The sequence below is a fragment of the Mobula hypostoma genome, chromosome 24, assembly GCF_963921235.1.
Source record: "Mobula hypostoma chromosome 24, sMobHyp1.1, whole genome shotgun sequence".
In the NCBI taxonomy this organism is placed as follows: Eukaryota; Metazoa; Chordata; class Chondrichthyes; order Myliobatiformes; family Myliobatidae; genus Mobula; species Mobula hypostoma.
In genome coordinates, this window is record NC_086120.1 from 3,039,311 (window position 1) to 3,053,773 (window position 14,463).

At 40.8% G+C, this 14,463-nt stretch overlaps 1 protein-coding gene across 4 annotated transcripts in view; it reads right to left on the reverse strand.

The window, feature by feature from the left end:
- c24h19orf44 (chromosome 24 C19orf44 homolog) overlaps positions 1–14,463 on the reverse strand; it is a 67,719-nt gene that overhangs the window by 18,176 nt on the left and 35,080 nt on the right. For all 4 annotated transcript variants that reach the window (XM_063032764.1, XM_063032768.1, XM_063032765.1 and 1 more), the window contains one exon: positions 7,397–8,113. In XM_063032764.1, the coding sequence (XP_062888834.1) occupies positions 7,397–8,113 (717 nt within the window). The remainder of the gene's footprint in view (positions 1–7,396; positions 8,114–14,463) is intronic.

Sequence of the window (14,463 nt, forward strand, 5' to 3'; positions counted from 1 at the left end):
TGCTGCTTTGATCTCATTTCATCTCTGAAATTTAACTCTTTTCAAACACCCTTCATCTTCTAACAGTATTTTTGCCATAAATAGTTGCAAGGTTTGGCATTGGAGAAGGAACTGTTTTAATATTGCCAAATCCAACCAACTGACTGGCCTGCACAATAATCTCGCACAGAAGTTCTTCCACTTAGATCACCTTCTGAACACCGTTGTAAAACCTAAAATCCTCCACAACTACACCACACTGTTGGAATCCAGAATTATGTAAAGTACGCATTGTTAAGGAACTTGTAAACGGTCTATAAAAGTGGAATATCACCAGCATTTGAACTAATGTTCACATCTTCAGGCTAATTCCATAAGTCAGGAGTCCCCAACATTTTTTGCACCGCGGACCGGTTTAATATTGACAATATTCTTGTGGATCAGCCGACCCGGTGGAGGGGGGGGGGCGGTGTTCAAGTTCAACAGTGCATGACAAGGAATGAGGAAAGGTGCAGCTGACTCATATCATTCCATAATCGCCAAATCATATCATTTCCTCGCGGCCCGGTAGCACATGCTTTGTGGCCTGGTGGTTGGGGACCACTGCCATAAATTTCTTAAACTCTGAAGCCCAAGGGCTCCCATAATAACCTCAACTCCAAAAAAAAAATACATACCAGAGTGTAATCATTCACCCACCACCAACCTTCACCCCACCCTATCAATTTTCCTGTATGACTAGTACAAACGAGGATCGCCACTTTGTAAATTTATGAATAACACTGATCTACAAATGTTTATAATATGCAATATCTGAATTTTTTAGACAATCTTAAATAATTCTGTAGTAGGTGGTCTTCATGTTGCTTTTGAACAACCTTATACAGTATTTTCCACCCTCCATTAACTTCAGCTCATTTAAGACATAGGAGAAGAATTAGGCAATTCAGCTCCGAGTCTGCTCTGCCATTCCATCATAGCTGATTTATTACCCCTCTCATCCCTATTCTCTTGCCTTCTCCCTCTTACTAATCAAGAATGTATCAATCTATGTTTTAAATATACCCAATGACTTGGCCTCAACAGCCATTTGTGGCAATAATAAATTCCACAAATTCACCATATTCTAGCTAAAGAAATTCCTCCTCATCTCCGTTCCAAAGGGATGTCCTACTATACTGACACTAGGCTGGCTGGTCCTAGACTTCACCACTATAGGGAACATCCTCTCTAATTCACTCTATCTAGGCTTTTCAACATATTTCAATGAGATTTCCTACTCATTCCTCTAAATTCCAGTGAGTACAGGCCAAGAGCCACCAAATGCTCATCTATTAACCTTTCATTCCTGGTATCATTCTCACGAACCTCCTCTGGACCCTCTCCAATGTCAGCACATCCTTTCTGGATAAGGAGCACAAAATGCTCACAATATTTGACCAATGCCTTATAAAGCTTCAGCATTACATTCTTGCTTTTATATTCTAGTCCTCTTGAAATAAATGCTAATATTGCTTTTGCCTTCCTTACCACTGAAGCAACCTGCAAGTTAACCTTCATGGAATCCTGCACAAGGACTCCCGAGACCCTTTGTACCTCTGATTTCTGAATACTTCCTCCATTTACAAAATAGTCTACACCTTTATTTCTACTACATGACCAAAAACTTCCCTACACTATATTCCATCTAACACTTCTTTGCCCAGTTCTCCAAATCTATCTAAGTCCTTCTGCATACTCCCTGCTTCCTCAACACTAATTATTCCTCCACCTGTCTTCATACCATCTACAAACTTGGCCACAAAGCCATCAATTCCGTCATCCAAATCATTGACACGTAACATGAGAAGAAGTTGTCTCGACATTGAACATCACTGGTCCCTGTCAGCTAACTGGAAAAGGCTTCCTTTATTCCCACTCTGATTCCTGCAGGTCATCTAATCTTCTTCCATGCTAAACCAAGAGAAACATGCAGATGCTGGAAAGCCAAGCAACACACACAAAATGCTGGAGGAACTCAGCAGGCCGGGCACGGGCACAGGCAGCATCTATGAAAAAAAATACAGTTGACGTTTCAGGTTGAGACCCTACGTCAGGACTGGAGAAAATAGATAAAAATTCAGAGTAAGAAGTTGGGATGACAGGAGGAAGAAAATCAAGGTAACAGGTGATAAGTGAACCGGGGGTGGGGGGGGGCGTGGGGGTGGGAAGGGTGAAGTACAAAGCTGGGAAATCGATTGGTGAAAGAGATAAAGGGCTGGAAAAGGGGGAAATCTGATAGGAGAGGACAGAAGACCATGGACGATGAGGCTACACTCAGGTTGGAGGGGCAACACCTTATATTCCATCTGAGTAACCTCCAACCTGATGCCATGAACATCGATTATGGTCATTAGCCTCCCCCCTCTTCTTCACCATTCCCCAATCCCTATTTCCCTCTTTCACCTTATCTCCTTACCTACCCATCACCACCTCTGGTGCTCCTCCCCCTTCCCTTTCTTTCCTGGCCTTTTGTCCTCTATCAGATTCCCCCTTCTCCAGCCCTTTATCTCCTTCACCAATTGACTTCCGAGCTTTCTACTTCACCCCTTTAATTCACTCCTCTCCCACCCCTGGTTTCACCTATTACCTACTATCTTGTATTTCTTCCTCCCCTTCCCCCACCTTCTTACTCTAATTTTTCATTTTTTTTTCCTCCACTCCTGATGAAAGGTCTCAATCTGAAATGTCAACTGTTGACTCTTTTCCATAGATGCTGCCTGGCCCGCTGAGCTCTTCCAGCATTTTGTGTGTGTTGCTTCTATCTATGCAAGTATCTTTCTGGTAATAATGTGAGCTCTTATCATGTTTAGCAGCCTCGTGTAAGGCACCTTGCCTAAGGCCTTCTGAAAATCCAGGTAAATAACATTCACTGACTCTCCTTTGTCCATCTTCCCTGTTATTTCCTCAAAGAATACCAACAGATTTGTCTGGCATGATTTCCTCTTAAGGAAGCCATGATGAATTTGGCCTATTTTATCATGTGCCTCCAAATACCTTGAAACATCAACCTTAATAATGGACTCCAACATCTTCTCAATTATTGAAGTCAAGGTAACAGGCCTTTTGCCTCCCTTAAAGGGTGGAGTGACATTTGCAATTTTCCAGTAATCTGGAACCATTCTTTAAATATCACTACTAATGCTTCCACGATTTCTTCAGCTACCTCTTTCAGAACCCTGGGGTGTAGTCCTGGTGATGTATCTACCCTTCAGACCTTTCAGCTTCCCAAGCATCTTCTCTTTAGTAATAACAAATACACTCACTTCTGCCCCCTGACACTCTTAAATTTCTGGCATACTGCTGGAGTCTTCCACAGTAAAGACTGGCACAAAATACTTAATGAGTTCTTCCATTACTTCTTTGTCCCTATTACTACCTCTCCAGTGACATTTTTCAACACTCTGATATCCACTCTCACCTCTCCTTTACTCTTTATATATTCAAAAAAAACTTCTGGTATCCTCTATTATATTATTGACTATCAATATTAATACAATATATTTATATTATCTTTTCTCTCACAGCTTTTTTAGTTGCCTTTTGTTGGTTTTTAAAAGCTTCTCAATCTAGCTTCTAGCTTCCCACTATTTTTTGCTATATTATATGCCCTCTCTTTTGCTTTTATGATGTGTTTGACTTCCCTTGTCAGCCACAGTCGACTCATCTTCCTTTTAGAATACTACCAATTTTTGGGATCTATCTATACTGCACCTTCTGAATTGCTCCCAGAAACTCCAACCATTGCTGTGCTGCCATCATCTCTTCTGGTGTCCCCATCCAATCTACTTTGGCCAGCTCCTCTCTCGTGCCTTTGTAATTTCCTTTACTCCACTGTAAAACTGATACATCTGCTTTTAGCTTCTCCCTCTCAAACTGCAGGGTGAATTCTATAATATTATGATCACTGCCTCCTAAGGGTTCCTTTATCTTAAACTCCCCAATCCAATCTTGTTCATTATTCAACACTCAATCCAGAATTGCCTTTTTCCTAGTGGCTTCAAACAAGCTGCTGAAAAAGCCAACATATTAGGCATTGTACATCGTAGCCCTTCTCTTGGGATCCAGCACCATCCTGATTTTCCCAATCTATCTACATATTGAAATCCCCCATGACTATCATAACATTGTCCTTTTTACATGCCTATTCTATCTATTGCTGTAATTTGTACCCCACATCCTGGCTACTGTTCAAAAGCCTGTATACAACCCTTGCAGTTTTCTTAACAAGGATTCTACATCTTTTGTCATCTCTTTCTAAGGATTTGATTTCATTTTTTAGCAACAAAGCCACCCTACACCCTCTGCCTACCTGCCTGTCCATACGATACAATGTATATCCTCAGATGTTAAACTCATTTAAAATACCATTGACTGCATCATAATTTGCACTGCACATATGTTTGTGCTTACTACACTACAATATTTGGTTGACCAATGTATCTGTTCTAAAATTTTCATCATTAAATTCAAATACTGCCATTCTCTCACCTCTGTAAGTCTCTGTAAACTCTTTCAACCCTAAAATTAGGAGGAGAAGATGGCGGGACGACAGCAGCGCGCACTGCCTCTCCGGTGAATGATATCTGTAATCTGTCAAGTATGGGACTGTGCACAATTCTGATTTGATGGAGATGGATGTGAGAGTACAGAGGAACATCTGGAAAACTTCTGAAATGCCCACTTCGCTGCCACTACTACTGCGCGGTAACTGGAATCTCCGGAGCAGAAGGCCCCAAATCCTCGGCTTTGTTTGTTTCAGCAGCCGGGGCTAAGTCGAAGGCGCTTGGCAGAGGATGGCATTCAGGAGGCTGTATCGGAGGGGCTGGTCGGAGGCTTGAAGTTTTCGGATGGATTCAGCGTCGGCTATGGTCGGCGGCTTCCAAGACATCGGCAAGTTGACGTTGCCTGGAGGTTTATGGCAGGGAGTTTCTCCCTTTTGCCGCCTGCTATCGGGGACTCGGGAGTTGATTGACTTGGGGACTTTGAGACTTTCTTTTACCATTCCCATGGTTTGTTCTTCAACAAATTATGGTATCGCTTTGCACTGCTGTAACTATATATTATAATTATGTGGTTCTGTCAATGTTAGTCTTTGGTTTGTCTTGTTTTCTGTGATATCACTCCGGAGAAACATTGTATCATTTCTTAATGCATGTATGCATTTCTAAATGACAATAAAAGAGGACTGAGTGTTCTCATAATCTAAAAAAAATTCTCAGACAATCTGTGCTTCTCCAATTCTTGTTTCCCGTGCATTTCCAACATCTTTTCCTCCACCATTGGTTGCTTTGCTTTTATTTACCTAGAATTCCCACCAAAAGTTCTCCATTCTTTTCTTTCACAACCCTCCATAAATCCTACCTCTTTAAGCAAACCTATGATGACATGCCCTAATACTAGTTCATTCTTCCTTATATTTCTTTAATTATTTACTTTTACTGAGAGATGCAGCATAGTAAAAAGCCATCCAGCCCAATTACACCCATGTGACCAATTAAACTACAAACCCCATTTCCAGAAAAGTTGGGATATTTTCCAAAATTCAATAAAAACAAAAATCTGTGATACATTAATTCACGTAACCTTTATTTAACTGACAAAAGTACAAAGAAAAGATTTTCAATAGTTTTACTGACCAACTTAATTGTATTTTGTAAATATACACAAATTTAGAATTTGATGGCTGCAACACACTCAACAAAAGTTGGGACAGAGTTAAAATAAGACTGAAAAGTGCACAGAATATTCAAGTAACACCGATTTGGAAGACTCCACATTAAGCAGGCTAATTGGTAGCAGGTGAGGTATCATGACTGGGTATAAAAGTAGCGTCCATCAAAGGCTCAGTCTTTGCAAGCAAGAATGGGTCGTGGCTCACACCTTTGTGCCAAAATTCATGTTAGTCAGTTCAAAAGGAACATCTCTCAGTGCAAGATTGCAGAGAATTTAGGTCTTTCAACATCTACAGTACATAATATTGTGAAAAGATTCAGAGAATTCAGAGACATCTCAGTGCGTAAAGGGCAAGGTCAGAAACCACTGTTGAATGCGCGTGATCTTCGAGCCCTCAGGCGACACTGCCTAAGAAACCGTCATGCTACTGTGACAATTATAGCCACCTGGGCTCGGGAGTACTTCAGAAAACCATTGTCACTCAACACAGTCCGTTGCTGCATCCAGAAATGCAACTTGAAACTGTATTACGCAAGGAGGAAGCCATACATCAACTCTATGCAGAAACGCCGGCGAGTTCTCTGGGCACGAGCTCATCTCAGATGGACCGAAAGACTGTGGAACCGTGTACTGTGGTCAGATGAGTCCACATTTCAGCTAGTTTTCGGAAAACACGGGCGTCGAGTTCTCCATGCCAAAGATGAAAACGATCATCCAGATTGTTATCAGCGAAAGGTGCAAAAGCCAGCATCTGTGATGGTATGGGGGTGCATCAGTGCCCACAGCATGGGTGAGTTGCATGTATGTGAAGGTACCAATGACTCTGAGGCGTATATTAGGATTTTAGAGAGAGATATGTTGCCATCAAGGCAATGTCTCTTCGCAGGACATCCATGCTTATTTCAGCAGGACAATGCCAGACCACATTCTGCACGGGCTACAATAGTGTGGCTTTGTAGACACAGAGTGCGTGTGCTTGACTGGCCTGCTGCCAGTCCAGATCTATCTCCTATTGAAAATGTATGGCGCATCATGAAGAGGAGAATCAGACAACGGAGACCACGGACTGTTGAGCAGCTGAAGTCTTATATCAAGCAAGAGTGGACAAAATTTCCAATTGCATATCTACTACAATTAGTATCCTCAGTTCCAAAATGATTAAAAAGTGTTAATAAAAGGAAAGGTGATGTAACACAATGGTAAACATGCCTCTGTCCCAACTTTTGTTGAGTGTGTTGCAGCCATCAAATTCTAAATTTGTGTATGTTTACAAAATACAATTAAGTTGGTCAGTAAAACTATTGAAAATTTATTCTTTGTACTTTTGTCAGTTAAATATAGGTTCACGTGAATTAACATATCACAGATTTTTGTTTCTATTGCATTTTGGAAAATATCCCAACTTTTCTGGAAATGGGGTTTGTACATACCCATATGTCTTTGAAATGTGGGAAGAAAGTACAATCAACATAAACAACAAACACTGGTGGAATTGAACCTGGGTCACTGGCACTGTAAAAGTGTTACGCTATTCTGACATCCTATACTCTTAACGAAGAAGGCCCTCTGCTTTTAATAGAACCATTGATAATTTAGTTTCTCACTTTGATATGGCACTTGAGATAGGTTTCGGAAATGCTTCCTGCATTAAAAACAAGATAAAAATGTACACCGGCAGTGAAATAATGTGTGTATACACTACCTGTTTATGCAATTCGGAACCATGTGGTGGGGTTCTTTGTAATCTTTTAATATGTTCACTCTCAGAGAGTTCTAGGGAGCCTTCCAACATCTTTTTCATTTCTTCTTCAACACTATCAATTGTGCCCACTTTGACTGGAGTGTTAAGGTGTGCTTGATGCAGGTCTTTTATTGAAGATTCCACTTTATTCTGAACCTCTGCATTACACTCGTGTTTTGCTGCAGTATCTACCACTCTCTTCAGAAACCTGCTCCCTCTTCCACTTAGCTCAGTACTTGATTTGGGGGAAAGTTGCTCATCATCAGACACCTGTACATTTTCATCAGCATTGATCTGATGTTTGTTCAGCTTTCTGTTCATTATTTCATTTTCTACTTGGGCCAATCTGGCCAGCACAGCATTAGAGGATCTGACCCTTGCTGATGCAGCATTGAGGCTTCTTGAGTCTGCTACATCAGCCTCCTTCAATGCACAGTTGCTCACTTTCAGACTCTGTGCTGCTGTTGGTTTCTCTGCTTTCTTCAAGAACCCATTAGAAGTCAATAGCTGCTCACGGATACCTTCTGGTTTTACAGCGGCTGCAGCTTTTACATATCGTTTTCTTTTCCATTCATTTTCCATGGTATCCTCTATGGAAAGATTGCTCAGGTAACCAATTTCATTGTTGAAAGGACTGCCCATTAGGGCACTGTTTTGCTTACAGGCAGTCAGATAGTCCTGTAAATATCAGAGTAACAGATTAGAATATAGTTCTCAAAAAGGAAGTGTATAGATTCAAGCAAGTCCAGAGGTCAAATTTATTACAACAGTTTACAGCTACAACTTTCTATCCCAGATGAACTAAGGGGAAAAGCTTCAAAAGGAAATTAAGAGACATTGCTAGAAGCATTCCACAGATCCAGCAACATCTGTGAAAGGAGAAACAAAGTCTTTTGTGAAAATTGGAAAAGTTAGAAATAGAACATGTTTTAAATTGCAGAGAAGTGGGAGATGTAGAGAAGAGGGAGGAGTAGAGAGAACAGGCAGCATCTATGGAGAGACAAAAACTGGGTTAATACTAAGGCTTTCATCAGATCTGGAAAATAATGACATAAAAAGGCCAGTTAACTGAAATTGTTGTATTCAAACTCAAGTTCCAAGGTCTGTGATTCCCATAGATGATGCAAAATTCTTAACACCTTGATGGGGTAGATGTTGAATTGATGTGACAATGGAGTCTAGATCTAGGGACCACAGTCACACAATAAAGGGTGGGTCATTCAGCACAATGATGGGAATATTTTTTCCATTAAGGCAAGTAAGATTGAAGGTGCAGCTTAGGAGGATTAATGGCACCAAATGGCAACTCCTTTGTTTGCATCTTCGGAAACGGCTCTATTTCCATCTTTATTATCTCTGTTTTTCCCTTTCAGGTTCTTTTGAGACCCCGACCTGGAGTTACACGCTGACTATGGTTCTTTGTGGGAATGGGACCTGCTCTCGCGGTTTCACAACTGGCCGTTGTTAGGCACACCAAGGGCTCAGCCTAAGAGCTCCACTCGCCTTCGGAGGACCGAGATTCCGTGGCTCTGGAAATTGGAGGGGGGGGGGTAATCAGAGGTCGGTGTCTGGGCAGGAGATCGGTATGTTGTGGGAGATGGAAGATCTAAGGCTGTGTGCCCAGAGATCCGAGATCTTTGGGCACAGAGCTCAGAAAAAGTGACACAACAGACTTTTAACATCGTAAACCAGCAAGTTGTTTGAAATGTCTCCTCTCTTGCTGTGAAACGGAGACACATCTTTCTCTCTTATTAGGGAGAGAGAGAGAGAGAGCCTGTGGTATGTGGAATGCTGGGTGAACAATGTAGACTTCCGAGTACTGCAAGTCCTGGTCTTAGCTGTTGCCTTGCTCACGCTTGAGTGCTCAGTGGCAGGTGCCGATGCTATTCTTACCGGTTGGGGGAGGGGGAAAGTTGCTTGCTGCCGCTTACGCACCGAAGAGAGGGGAGCTGGGGGGGGGGGGGAATTTGAGATTCTAACATTTAACTGTCGTCCATTCTTTGGGGGCACCCCTCTGTTTTTGTGATGGTTGGGAAGAAAAAGCATTTCAGGATGTATATGGTATTCACTTCTCTGACATTAAATGTACCTTTGAAACCTTTGAATATTACACAATTCTCTACACACTAAAGTTGTGGACATTCACTAGGTACATCCAAGACAGAAATAAAATTTAGATACTAAAGATGTCAACAGAAATGGATTTAATGCAGGGAAGTAGCATCGAGGTTATATATTAGCCATATTCTTGTGGACTGGTCACTTATTTATCATTTGAATTTTCCATTGCAGAGTCAATCACATCCAGCGCCCCAAATGCAGTACAAATTGATGCTTCACTTTGGAGATATGTTTTGGTCCCTGGAGAGTGGAAAAAGAACTAAGAGGCAGGTATTACAACCCTTGCACTTACATGGGAAGGTGGTGTGAGAAGGGGATGTTGATGGGAGTTGAAAGAATGAATCAGGGAACAGTGACTTTGAAATACCGAGCGGGGTTGTATCTGGTAGTGAAATCACACTGAAGGTGGCAGAAATTACAAAGGATGATCTGGTAATTCACCTGGTTAGGTCGTAGATAAAGTCATATCCTTTCTCTGGGTCAAAGGAGAGGGACTGAGAATACAAGTGAGGAAATATGATGGACATAGTTAATAATCCTGTCAACTACAGTGAAGCAAAAGCCATGGCTAAAGATAAAGGAAGGATTTTTGAAAGCACTAGTGTGAAAAGTGTAGAAGGAAGAGTGGTCACAGCAGCCACAGGAGCCTTTGGACTTGAGATGAATATTTATTCCAAATTATCCTTGGAGGTGGGAGTAAGAGTTAGAAATGAGCCATGAGCAAATGAGACACAGCTGGAAAATAGCAACAAAGGTATTGAAACATTCAAGTTCTATGAGCAATTGTGCAAGCTTTGAGAGGTAACCTGAAATTTCATCAAAAAGGGTGAAGAGAAGAAAAAATGGAGGAGGAAATCCTTGTGCATTTTAAGCAATGAGTAATTGATTGACAGAACTTACATGTGAGATAACACAAAATCCACAGGCTAGGGAATGAGGAATAGCTTAAGACAATCCATACACTTAAATGGGGGGGGGGAGAGAGTTATGTATTACAGGGGTCCCCAACCTTTTTTGCACTGAGGACTGGTTTAATATTGACAATATTCTTTCTTTCAAAATTTTTATTAATATTTCAAAATTATAAACTCAATAACAAAGTTGGTACAAAGAGATTGGAAAAATGTTCATCAGCATATATAAAATGAATTTCAAGTGACATAGAAATAAAAGACTTCCAAACTCATAATGAGATTAAACATTAACAAAGAAATAAAAAGAAAAAAAATAAACAAAAAACCCCAAAAGAAAAAGAGAAAAAAAAACCAAAAAAAAGGCAAAACAGGGCTAGACCAACAACTTGTATCAGACAAGATCCATAATGTCGCTAACTCCGCTCCTCTCATCATATAATTTAAAAAAAAGATTCGGAAAGGTCAGATTACATCATATGAAAATGTTGCATAAAAGGTTTCCAGGTATCTTCAAATTTAACCAAAGGGTCAAAAATATCACTTCTAATTTTTTCTAAATTTAAACTTAATATAGTTTGAGAAAACCATTGGAATGTAGTTGGAGGATTAATTTCCTCCCAGTTCAACAAAATAGATCTTCTCGCCATTAAAGTAACAAAAGCTATCATTCGAGAGGCTGAAGAAGATAAAGATCTACGTTCTACCACTGGCAGTCCAAAGATTGCCGTAATAGGATGGGGTTTTAAATCAAAGCATAGAACTGTTGAAATAATATCAAAAATGTCTTTCCAATATTTTTCCAAAAGAGGGCAGGACCAAAATATATGAGTTAAAGAAGCCACTTCAGAGTGACATCTATCACAAGTAGGGTTTATATGGGAATAAAAACGAACCAGTTTATCTTTGGATATATGAGCTCTGTGTACGACTTTAAATTGTATTAAAGTACATTTAGCACATACAGAAGAAGTACTAACTAATTGAAAAATTTTATCCTATTTCTCTGTAGGCAGGGAAAGTTGAAGTTCCCTTTCCCATTCATTTTTAATTTTATCAGATATATCTGGCTGTAATTTCATAATATCATAAATTATTGCAATTAATCTCTTCTGCAAAGGATTAAAACCTAAAATTTTACCAAAATTGCCAGAAGGATTTGAAGTCGGAAAGGTAGGCAACGTAGTATTTAAAAAATTTCTTATTTGTAAGTATCTAAAAAAAAATGGGATCTAGGCAAATCAAATTTCTCAGATAACTGCTCAAAAGATATAAAGCAGTTATCCAAAAATAGATCACGAAAACATATTATGCCTTTCGTTTTCCATATCAAAAAGGCTTGGTCCATTACCAAGGGTTGGAAAAAGAAATTAGATATAATAGGACTTGATAACAAATTCATTCAGGCCAAAAAATTTACGAAATTGAAACCATATTCGCAATGTATGTTTAACTATAGGGTTAAAAATTTGTTTATTCACTTTAGATAGTGCAAGAGGCAGTGAAGCTCCTAAAATGGAGGCTAAAGAAAACCCTTGTACAGAGTGGCCTTCAAGGTTTACCCAATGTGGGCAGTTATATTCCAATCTTGTATCCAGAATATTAAGTATCAGATATTAATTGCCCAGTAGTAAAATCTTAGGACAGGCAATGCCAAACCACCCTCTTTCTTAGATCTCTGTAAGTATTTTTTACTTAATCTGGGATGACAATATTCTTGTGGACCGGCCGACCCAGTGTGGGGCGGGGGGGGGGAGGGGTGTTAATCACGACCGGAATATAGGTGATAAGTCAACTATAAGTCACTTATAAGTGGCTAACACACTCAATTTCATTTCTAAAGGGGTTTATCTAACAAATTTAATATTAAACACAGAATGCAGCGGTACAGCGGTAGCTGGAACGCACCCAGCACATCTTTAAGAAAAAAGCTGAACTAAACAAGCTAATTAATTTGGTGCTGCCAGGCACCTAATTAATTAGCTTGTTTATTTCCGCTTTTTTCTTAAAGATGTGCTTGGTGCGCTCCGGCTACCACTGTACCACTGCATTCTTCGCGGCCCGGAGGTTGGGGACCACTGAATTATAAGTCACTTATAAGTCAATAGCATCATAACATTTTAAGTAATGTTTGGATATTAAACACACAGCACATATTTTCCCCGTATGAACATACAAAATCATTGCAACACACCAAAATCACTGAATCAGTGGGAGCCCTGGGCTTGTTTTCCTGCAACAAAGACGGTCCCATCGAGGGGTGATGGGAGACAGTGATACTCGAAGGGGGTTCCTTATCTCCAGTCTATTCCACAATTTAGTTTTCGTTGCATTCATTGCGGAAAACTCCGCTTCGCAGCGCATATGATGTTGGAAATGGAAGCAACGTTTTCAGTGCTTTCGTGCCTATGTTACGATATTCAGCCTTGACTTTGATCCAGAACGCCAGCAGAGAAGTTATATCAAACATACTTTTCAGCCTGTCATCATTTGCAAGCTCGAGGAGTTGATCTTTTTCCCGCACTGACATGGATGATTCACCAGAAACATTCACAAATGGGTCATGGACCCATTCTTTTGCACATCTTGGTTCACTGAAGACCTCACATGCATTCAAGTTCAACAGTGGGTGTGATAGGGAATGAGGAAAGGTGCAGCTGACTCATATCGCCAAATCATATCGTTTCCTCGCGGCCCAGTAGCACCAGCTTTGCGTCCCGGTGGTTGGGGCCCACTGATGTATCACAAGTATTAGAACAGCACAGAATAGTACAAACCCTTGGGCCATGAGTGCTGACCTATACAAACCTACCCCACGATCAAATTAACCCTTCACTCATACACAGGCTATACCCTCCATTTTTCCTACACTTATGTAGCTATTCAAGTCTCTTAAATATCCCTATTGTATCAGCGTTAACTACCACAACCAGCAGTGTGTTCCAGGTACTCATCAATCTCTGCGAATAAAACCCACCTCTGACATCTCTCCTACACTTTTCTCCACTCACTTTAAATTGATGTCCTTCGGTATTGACCATTGCTGCCCTGGGAAAAAGGCACTGATTGTTCATGCTGTCTACACCTCTCATAATCTTATACACCTTTATCAAGTCACTTCATTGTCCTTCACTCCAAAGAGAAAAGCCCTAGCTCCACGAACCTTTCTTCATAGTGCGCCCTTAGTGTGCATGCGCTGGTTGTGCACACAGCCTGTTACAGTTGCTCCTTTTAATTTCTTACTTTTCAAACTTTTTAAACTTAGGATATTTGTTGTATTTTTTTCTCACGGTAAAACGTTGAAGCTGCACCCCCTCTAACATGCTGGTGGAGAGAGTTTTACTTGTTTTTTTAGCGCTGGAAATAGTTACATTCCAACAGGTCTCGTTAGCGTGGCAGCAGGATGGTTGCATTGTTTATTCCAGGGACCAGCTGATTACGCTCATGCCGGCCGGTTTAGCAAACAGAGCAGCGGACATCCCGGCTGAAATCTGGAGGAAAACACACAGAGGATGCAGAGGGGGATCAAAAAGGCAAGGGAAGAGGACAGGGTCAAGACAACAGAGGCTTTTGGAGAAGAGAAGTTATAAGCCGTGCCTCCCCTCTCTTATCATGGGAAATGTGAGATTGCTGGGGAATAAGATGGACGAATTGACGGCGCTCGTCAGGAGTCAGAGAACATTTCGGGAAAGCAGTGTCATGTGCTTCACTGAGACATGGCTGCACGAGGACATACCCGATCAAAGCGTTTCCATAGAGGGCTTCCAGACTTTGAGCTGACCGGAATTGCACTGAGAGCGGTAAGTGTAAAGGAGGGGGGCTTGCGGTTCTGGTAAACAACAGATGGTGCAATCCTGGGCATATTAGGATCAAGGAACGTGTTTGTAGCCTGGATATTGAACTTTTTGCTGTTGGAGTCCGGCCATATTATTTGCATGCGAGATTTTCCTTGGCAATTGTGGTTGTTTTTTTTTATACAAAATTCTTTATTACAAA